At 38.2% G+C, this 9792-nt stretch overlaps 1 protein-coding gene across 1 annotated transcript in view; it reads right to left on the bottom strand.

Moving 5' to 3' along the window:
* Window positions 1-9792, bottom strand: part of LOC108687281 (protein jagged-1-like) — a 40692-nt gene that overhangs the window by 3229 nt on the left and 27671 nt on the right. The window contains exons 3-4 of the mRNA XM_018192973.1: window positions 7289-7580; window positions 392-1010 (exon numbers count right to left, since the gene is read on the bottom strand). Of these exons, the coding sequence (XP_018048462.1) occupies window positions 392-1010; window positions 7289-7580 (911 nt within the window). The remainder of the gene's footprint in view (window positions 1-391; window positions 1011-7288; window positions 7581-9792) is intronic.

The following is a 9792-nucleotide window of genomic DNA, read 5'->3' as shown; positions in this document are numbered from 1 at the left end:
ATCTATAATTTTTAATAATTATATATTTAATAATTATATTTTTAATAATTAATAATTACATAATAACAACGCATTGTATTAAAAACAAAAGAAAAACTAAACAGAATTCCAGTTTACAAATAATATCAATTTGTTTTCACTCTTCAAATAGCAGCATATTAAAATCAATGAGGATTTTTAATATGTCATTAATATATATTTACAAATCAGTTAATAATATATGTGATAATAACAAATGTTCGTATATTTTCTTAATTATTAAATGTTAATTACTTACTTTTTTGTATATTAATAAAAACATTTTCATCTAACCGTTTAATATATGTAATTCTACGAGTTTTCATCAAATACACAAGGCACAAGATGTATAATTTGAGGTAGTGATACCTACCTATAATCACCGGCCAAGTTGATGCAAGTGATGGAATTTTTGCAGGGCGACTCCTTTAGCGTGCACTCATCCACGTCAAACTGGCAGAGCACGCCTTTCCAGGCAAATGGGCAGTTACAGACGAAGCTGTTCTTGCCGTCTACACAGGTACCGCCGTTCTGGCACGGTTGCGAAGCGCACTCGTCGATGTCGATCGCGCAAAATGATCCGGAAAATCCCGGGGCGCATTCGCACTGCGCGGTCTCGCCGAATTCGCGACAGGTCGCGCCGTTCAGGCATGGATTAGATGCGCAAGGATTGTCGATTTTTTCGCAGGTAGGCCCGGAGAAGCCCTCCGGGCATGTGCACCGGTACTGATCGGGAGCAGTGTTTTCGCACGTACCGCCGTTCTGACATGGCTCGTGGGTGCCGCAATAGTTGAGATCCTGGTCGCACAGTATTCCGCCCCAGTTCGTGTCGCAGATGCATTGCCAGCTCGAGCCATTGCAATAACCATGTTTGCAACCGGGATAAGGCATGCATTGGTCGCACAGCTCACCGCGCCAGCCGTGCCGACATTGGCACTCACCGCTGACGTTGCAATGACCATGCACGGGGTGACAGCCCTCCTTGCACACGGCTGAAACAATTTTTGCAAATTATAATATGCTGTGCATTGGTCGCGTTCAATCCGGAGCACTTGTGTAAGGTTCTAATGATCCATAATAATTTCTAAGAACTTCGCTGAAGACGATTTTATCACTGCAACTCCGGCATAGTTTTAGACGTGTAACACTTTATCATTGTATTCATTTACTTTCCAAATCATAAGTAAGATATAACTGTATCATGAAGATTAATATACTTTGCATACTCTTGAGAGATTTAAGTTCTATCCATCGATTATATGTAGCTATTGAATGAAAGATTCGAAAAGAATCATCTCGAGATATCTACGGACATCTGTGGATGGTGACGTAGACGGATTAAGTCTTTTATTCGTCTTCCGTGCGCGACATGCGACACGTAATAGTCAGTCGAGGCAAATGTAATTAGCGGAGATGTAATGAACGAAACTGGTGCATGCGTCGAGACAAACGCGGAAGAGAAGAACTGACGAGTGATGTTTTTTACTGTTTCTCGGAAAGGAATACGCACGATTATCTGTAGATATCTCAATTATACTAGACGTGAGAAGAAATATCAAAGCAACAGTACGCTTCTTTGTACAGGTGATTGCACGAAGAAAACTAATTTCGGTGCGGTCGAGGTACCATATCTCCGGAAACGATGAAATGCAAGGAAGATGCGGCGACGATGACGCCTCGATTTCTTCCCGTCCTCACACCAGGATAAAAAAAAAAGGAACGGAAAAGAGGACGTACGTGACGGGGATCTCGCCGGGACTGGGCAACTCAATTAGCCGGTGGGACAGAAAGACAGATGAGAAGTGACAGAGAGAAGGATTATCTCTCCAACCGTGAAACGAAAACTCATGCCGCGCGCTCGATCGTGTGCACATGCGGACATACGTATGTCTTTTCGAGATTTCAGTCGGCCGTGTACCAACACCTTTACCGTTACCATGCATACGCGATTATCGTACACGCGTACGTACATTCGCGCGTATACATGCGCGCGTATATACCGCCCGCGGCATTCTTAATGATTAATAACCCCGCTCTCTCGTCCGGCATGGACAACGGACATTTACGGATATTTATACGACTGCATCGCGATACTTCGGAGTCCCCTAAATGACGATGCATTCGCGACAGCCTTTTCTTGCTGTGCTGCACCAGCCATGGTTCCCGCGAGATGCGTATGTTAACGTTGTCGTTGTCGTCTTCCATCGTTGAGGATCGAGCTAATCAAGCCTTGTCCCATGTTTTTACAATCTCTGGAGACTCTCTCGCGCGCCTCGCTCGTAGTCTTTTCGCACAGTTTAGAAACTATAAATCCCCCATAGGTTGAAACGATCGTGCTACTCGTATGCTTACGGCTCGCGGTTGATTAATATGCCAGCAGTTAGGTAAATTAACTTGCGCGATTCCCCTTCGCAAAACATTTCTCTTCCTTTTTCCACATCGTACGCCTTTTTGTACGGAATAGCTGCGCGCAAAGAGGCGGATTGTCAGACCCGCGGTGAGAAAAATCTGTGATTTTTCGTGCGATCGTATTTCGTATGCGCACAATTATGACTGGGCTGACCATTCAGCTATAGCGCGGAAGCGTTTTCCAGGAAAATTCGTCCGTGGTTGCATGCGCTGAAAGAATAATTTTTATTTGTCCATTGGTAATTCGCACGTTGAAAGGATCGTTGTTGTAATGTGACCCTTTCTCTCAAAGTACAATTATATTTTTATCAATTATATTTTTATGTAAGATAAAGGCTTGTCTCTTGATGACAAATAATATACAAGAAAGCACGTTATTAATTTCAAGAATTTTTTTTCTAGTCTAATTTTATCATCATATAACAATTGTAATTAGGTAACAATAAGGAACAATATTTTTACAAATCAAATTTATGAATTTCGTATGCTAAGCTCTACCACGAACAAGATCTTTTCACGGTTGTCAAATGTTAAAAGAGCACGTATGCGCACAGATTTTACCTCTATCGCGCGCGACCAAGTTGGCGCATCGTGTGAAGAGGATGCACGAGTGAAATTCTCCTATTGACCTTTCACAGCACTGCAAAAATGTTAGAGCCAGTTCTCTCTCTCTCTCTCTCTCTCTCTCTCTCTCTCTCTCTCTCTCTCTCGTTTCTTCTATCTTCTCTCGTAACCGAGACTTGCGACTCATCGCCTTGCACGAACACGCGATCTTCGCCGATAGTTTCTAATTGGGGTTCGCGCATTTTTCCGTCCACTTAAGTAGAACGTGCTCAAAACGATAACTCGATCTTTCCGCGTTGTAAATGGGAGAAACTTTTTAGGTGTCACGCTTTATGTCAAGAAGATTCGATCTTTGGACAAAATCAGAAGTTTGTTTGAAACTGGAAAGTGTTGCAATATAACTCGCTCTCGCACTTGTCTGATATGGCAAAAAGCGAATTATCGAATAATGGCCGGAGATGATCGTCGCTGCTGGTTATCAAACAGTAGAATCTCAAAGTTCATAGTGCCAAGGAAAACAAGCATCGTAGTAATAAAATGTTATTTAAATTCCTTTGGCATATCATAAGCGTGCAACAAACTTGCGAAATGACTAAGTGAGTAAATTATTATTTGAGCGTAGCATGAGATCTCACTTTTTTTTCTAGCTAGTCTTATAATATTCCAAAATTTATTTAATAATGAAATAATATCGCGCGTATATGTGCGCAGTTTTTCGAAATTAATGTATGCCTTCTTAATTTGTAGTGTATTTATAAAGTCTCCACACAATCTGTATATCTTCTAAAGAAAATATATATTGAATCTCGAATAGCAAAAGATAGGAATTGTACATTTTGTATTGTTTTATTTATCATCTCCTCTTTATAACACCATTGGAATTTTTATTTCAATGTTACAATACCTATTGTGCAAATCGAACTGTGAAAACGAATTATATTATATGATTTGAATGCCGGAGTATAGAAAGAGGACTTACGTATCTATCTAACAGTCGGAATCATCAAATAAACGCGGTCGGGGTCTCTTCGAGTCGTCGGTCTGCATATGATCGACTTTATACGTTGTGTCCCGTCACAAAGAGGAAGGGATGACAGTAACCACGGAGCGGTCACGGCGAGGCGGAAGTAACGATTAAGCAGCGAAGAAAGAGCTGTTATATTGGTCGGCGCAGCATTGTGCGACGGGACCTGGCGTGATATGTCGCTACCTTTGTGGCGATCGTACGACATGCGTCTAACGTCCGCCTCATTGAGGCACGCTCCGGGATAATTCGCGTGTTTTACGATCCGTACGGGACCACGCACAGCGACACTCATCTTCCTCTTGGCTTGACTCGTCACTGCGACTTCCTGCGCGCTAAAACGCGGACGTGACGGAATTACGTTCTCTGGGAGACGAGAATCCGGAACGGTGAAATAAAGATAGAAATCGCGGAACGTGGTAGACAGTTTCGTCCGTCCTTCCGTCAGTTTTTTCGGGATCTTTATTCGTATCCGTTTCCGTGTCTGCAGTTCCTAGGCTTTCTTGGATTACTCAGATCTTACATGAAAAATATTATCCTAAGATCTCAATAAATATTCTTCAGAACAAAAAGTTTAATATGATTTAAAATCAAAATATTCAAATATCATCAAATTTACTATTCTTAATATCGTTTATCTCGACAATCATTTATAGATTCCTCTGGTGCAAAATAGAATTTTTAAACAAAAATCGATTCTTTTCCCATTTAAAAAAATTATCGAACTTACGCAACGGTTTCATTATTAATATGATAATTATTAATGTAATCAAATGCAAGCCTCATTGACTGAAAGGTACATGCGCGTATGTGAGAAATTGAGATAAACGATTACTCGGTAAGTCGCAAATTTTCATGCTCCAATGAACGATTAATTATTCCCTTGACAGCACACGGGAGAAGGTAAAAATTAACCTGCGCCATCGATATCATCGGATATATCTTTATGCATAATGAAATGATAACAATGAGAAAGAATATGCATTTCATGCGTGCGCATTTCACAGTGTATATCTTTGTATCTGTCACGAACAAGTTTTTATAGATAAGAAAATTATATGAACAAATTCGTTATCTCATAAGAGATAATCTTTAAAAAGATTATAATTAAAAAAGAACTTAGATAAGTTTCTATTCATTTTATTGTATAAAGCGCATTCTTTTTGCAAAAAAATTGACATGTTATAAAAATATGAAATAAAAATGTAAGGAAATTAAAAATCGAATATGATAATATATAATAATTTTAACAAAATTCACAACACTTTGATAAAAGTAATTTATCTAAACATTTTCCATAAAAGGATTCAGAGAAGGAATATGTTTACATAGACATTTTTTGCCTATACGTTATATCGTGTCCGATATAATTAATAATGTGCATGGTAATATGTGGTTATGCATGCGGTAAATGCAGGATTAATCAGTAATAATTCATTTTAAAGTCAATGCACATCTGAGGTGCTAATATTGAAATATGTTAAGAAAATTTTTTACCTTTTTTTCTTACAGTGCATTGCTACATAATTTTTTAGAATAAGAATTATCATTTGAAGATTGTAAAAAATAATTTACAAATTTATCAAAGATTATTTTCTCAAAAAGATTTAACATCGTTAATTTAAACGGATTTATATATGTAAACGTTGGATATACTTTAGATATATAAAATGACATATAGCCATGCAATAATGATCTCAAATAATTACATGATCAAACGAAATTTACAAATGAAATTCGATCATGATTATGCAAATGCTTCGTCCGAGCAGAAATGTAGTCATGTCTCATGCTACTTCCTTTCAACATCTTAAAGCTCAAAAAAATTGAAACGACGCGCTGTGTCGCCATGCGTATGCAATAGTGGATCTTCATTATAGGCTTTTTTTTAGCTAAACTTTTGCAGTCCATCTTTCTCCTTCTTTTTTCCTCCTGAAGAGAAAAAGAAAAAAGATGAACTAGTGCAAAATTCAGTTAAAAAGAACAGATTTTCTATTTCTTATTTTTCCAGACAACATCGTGCTACATATACTTTTTCTAGTTTTGGAAGAAAAATCGGCAAACATCTATCATCTAAGTTTCAAAAACATCTGCGAGAGAGATCCCGGATTCGCTCTTATAAGAGCTTCTTCTATCGAGAATCGTCGAGATAGCTTTTCGAAGCCAAGATGGTATCGAACAGCGACAGTCCCCTAATTTCTCTGCCGTCATCATTAAATGAATAATAAAATAAATCTCTAAATCTGAATCAGTAGATAATCACTAATTACTCTATGGCATACTTTGCATTGATAATCAGTGAAGTTCAACTAAGACAGAAAGAATATTTGAGTATTACATAATCAAAATACTGATATTTGCACATTAATTTCAATATCATATTCATTGAATTTAAGCACTAAAACAAGGTTAATTAAATCACACAATAAAGATTAGCTAAGTTAGGGATCTTAATTTAATTCACTGAATATCAGTAGCATATTTGGCACTAATATCAGTGATTATCCACTGATTCAGATTTAGAGTACGCTTGATCCTCACAGCTTCGAGGTAGATGACGAATCACCAGCAGTACCTGTGGATATGCTGGCCGACGGTACGGGTACCATTATCTGTTGATTATATATCAAACTATCAGGACCATGGCTGCGTCCAATGTTTCGTGAGGCTGCTCACAAGGTACATCCGAAAATGGCATATTTAATCGGACAAAGAAGTTGATCATGTCTAACTTTTCTGAAGGTTGCCTTTTCATGCTCGACGCTCATTTTCAGCATCAAAATCACACATTTTAATCACGTGATTAAAATTGATGCTTGATATTCCTCAATTTCTATCACGTGACTTATTTTAATGCCGAAAATGAATGTCGAACGTCGTCATGAAAAGACACTTTGAAGCTGTCGAAGCATTATTACCGACAATGTTTACGCTCATGGACAAGATTCCATGAAGCTCGACCTCGTTCATATGCTATCGCCTATCAAAATCTTATTTCCTTTTCGTTCCTTTTAGATAAATCTCTTGAACACCACATGATACGGCTGTGACTCTTGCACCGGAGCTTGTGCTAAATACAACATTGCTACGTTTAAAATAGACTTAATGGGCACTAACATGAAGACGCAATACGAGATCACCTATTCATTAGGATTTAATTAGGAAAACGTGATATGAAGCAGAACTAAATCGCCTTCTGGATAAAGGGGACTATACAGCACGTCAGCTTTCTATCTTAAATAATCGTTGGTTATTGACTATATTTAAACTCACCTGTCTCGCAGTCGACGCCTTTCCATCCCTGTATGCACACTTTGTCCCCATTCTCATCGCAGGTGTAATGGCCGAAGATGTCGTTTCTAGGTCGGCAGAATTTTGTACAGGTTGCATTGTAGTAATGATCAGCGCACTGAACCCGCACCCGATACGCTAAGTTAGCGTTTTTTCCTTGATGATTGAGAGTATGCCACGTGGGTCCTGGCAAGACGATGCCGCTGTAACTTGCTTCTTCGATCACGCCGGCGCTCTCCTCGTCCCTCGCTCGTAAGATCAACGTGAATTGCCTCTGCAGCAGAATATGTTAAAATCATTTTAAACAAAAGCTATAGATAATGTGATAGATAATGGATAAAAAATCAGGTTAAAAATGTTTCATTGCTCTTATTATGTTATATGTGTAACTTTCTTTTTTTTTTAATTAATTTTAATCGTTGATATATTATTTTATTTCTTACTTAGAACAAAAAATTATTTAAATAAATCTTTATAAAAATATTTTAAAAAAGAACGTATGATCGAGATGATCTATTATATGATTTATCCAGATCTTCGTCTAGAATTCAACATTGCCATGACGCAACAAAATCGGATTAAATACAGAACGGTGATGTCACGGACGACAAGGGCTCATTTGAAAGAGGAAGGGAGGTGGTTTGATGAAGGCAGCAATTAACCCTTGCCCAGCTTGAATAATTCCTCGCCAGGCATGGCTCTAAGTGGGACCTTCGGAGCCTGGTGCTTTTGCAAATTTATACAGCGTCTGCTGACCTTTAGGGGCGGTTTAAATTATATGATAGTGTAGGATTACCAATTTCAGGACTTCAGCTTATGTAACCGAGAGTTACACGAAAGCGCATTTGTCGTGCGAAACTATGCGATAGAAAACAACTTCCGGTGTAAATGGGATGGTGTAGAACATATTAATTCCGATGTAATGTAAACCTGATAACGAAACAAGATGAATATGATGTCGAAGCGCGTCATCTCCTGTTCCACCGTGTAAAGTGTGCTATATAAATTGCCTTGTTTCTTAAATTATATGATATGTGTGATTTACACACTATGCGACATTATATACCTATGCGGATAAACTCAACGGCATACATAAGACATCATGGATAGGACTTGGATATTACCGTAAACACTGTTGTAATAATTAGCGATACATTGATAAAGCTTGCATGATAATGCAAAACTGAGAGAATCGCCGTTAATCAGGATAATTACAACGCTGTTTGCACAAGTATCGACATGACAGTTTCGTCTTTTATATAGCCAACTTATCTCCGTCATCGTGTTGCGTCGTTCGCAAAGGGGAACTCGATTGGTACCACCAATCAAGGACCGTGAGTGAGCGACGGTTGGCTAATGCAATAAATAAATTCGAATCGTGCTGCCGCGCGCAGAAGATGCGACTGTCTGCTTCTTCGTTTCGTGTAGCCGCGCGCTGGCACCCGATGAGGTTACACGGGAGTCGAGCCGCCGATGCGATGGTAGAAAGCTGGAAGTGTTCCTCTGATGGAACCGGTCTTGGCGAAAAAAAGATTAGCGCGCATTGGCGTCTTGCGCGCGCTCACACACTCACAACATGCCTGCATCGGTATAATGAACTTGACGATCCTCGGAAATTAGACAATGAACGGAGTCTCGACTTCGATTTTGCGAAGTAATAATCACGGAGTGAAAACTTTGTGACTTGTACTTGCACTTTGAAATTTATGTCATATTGACAAGTTAATATTGTTAATAACTGTACATATATATTTTTTTAAATTAGAAGAATTTTGGATAACACGAACTACAATTTAACTAAGTGATCCATTTTCATTAGCGAACGAATTGAAGATCTGATTAATGTCCTTCTACTAAATGTAAATTAACTTTAATCTCGGATTAATTTATTTTTTATCTTTTTTCAGTTATAAAAATTAAAATAAGATAAAGAATAAGTTAAAAAAAATTAAAGTTATTTTTTACGTTGGTAGAAATGGATTAAATGATCTGTTTCCAACTAGTGACTGATCTATTTTTTGCTTGAGACAAATTACTTTTTATCAGTCGATTTGTTTCTCGTTTTAGACATCGCGTATTCTCTTAATATGATTATGATTTCGCTTAATTCTCGAATTTATTGATCGCATAAATTTTTTTCGGCGATCAAAATTGTTATATATATCGCTTCAAACCATTCGCGCTCAATTTTGAATTAATTTTGGTTATCAAAGAATTTCGAAGATTTTATTACACTTATAAGTGTTAGTTAACTTAAAAGGAAATAATGATTGTTCAATACGTTTCTAATATCTAATTTCGACGATAGAGGCAATATATGAATATATTCGATGATGCAATCTTTGCAGTACAAAGAGCATGTTGTAGCCAATCCGCAGCGAGTCAGACGTCTCGCGCTAAACGTAAAGTCAGCTCCGCTCACTGGCAGTACCTAGAGCAGATGAGCGCTAATTGGTGTTAATTGGTGGCTCACTCGAGGGCCGGCT

The sequence above is a fragment of the Atta colombica genome, unplaced genomic scaffold (assembly GCF_001594045.1).
Source record: "Atta colombica isolate Treedump-2 unplaced genomic scaffold, Acol1.0 scaffold204, whole genome shotgun sequence".
Taxonomy (NCBI): Eukaryota; Metazoa; Arthropoda; class Insecta; order Hymenoptera; family Formicidae; genus Atta; species Atta colombica.
The sequence above is the reverse complement of the archived record's forward strand: the minus strand, read 5'-3'. Positions and strand labels throughout refer to the sequence as shown.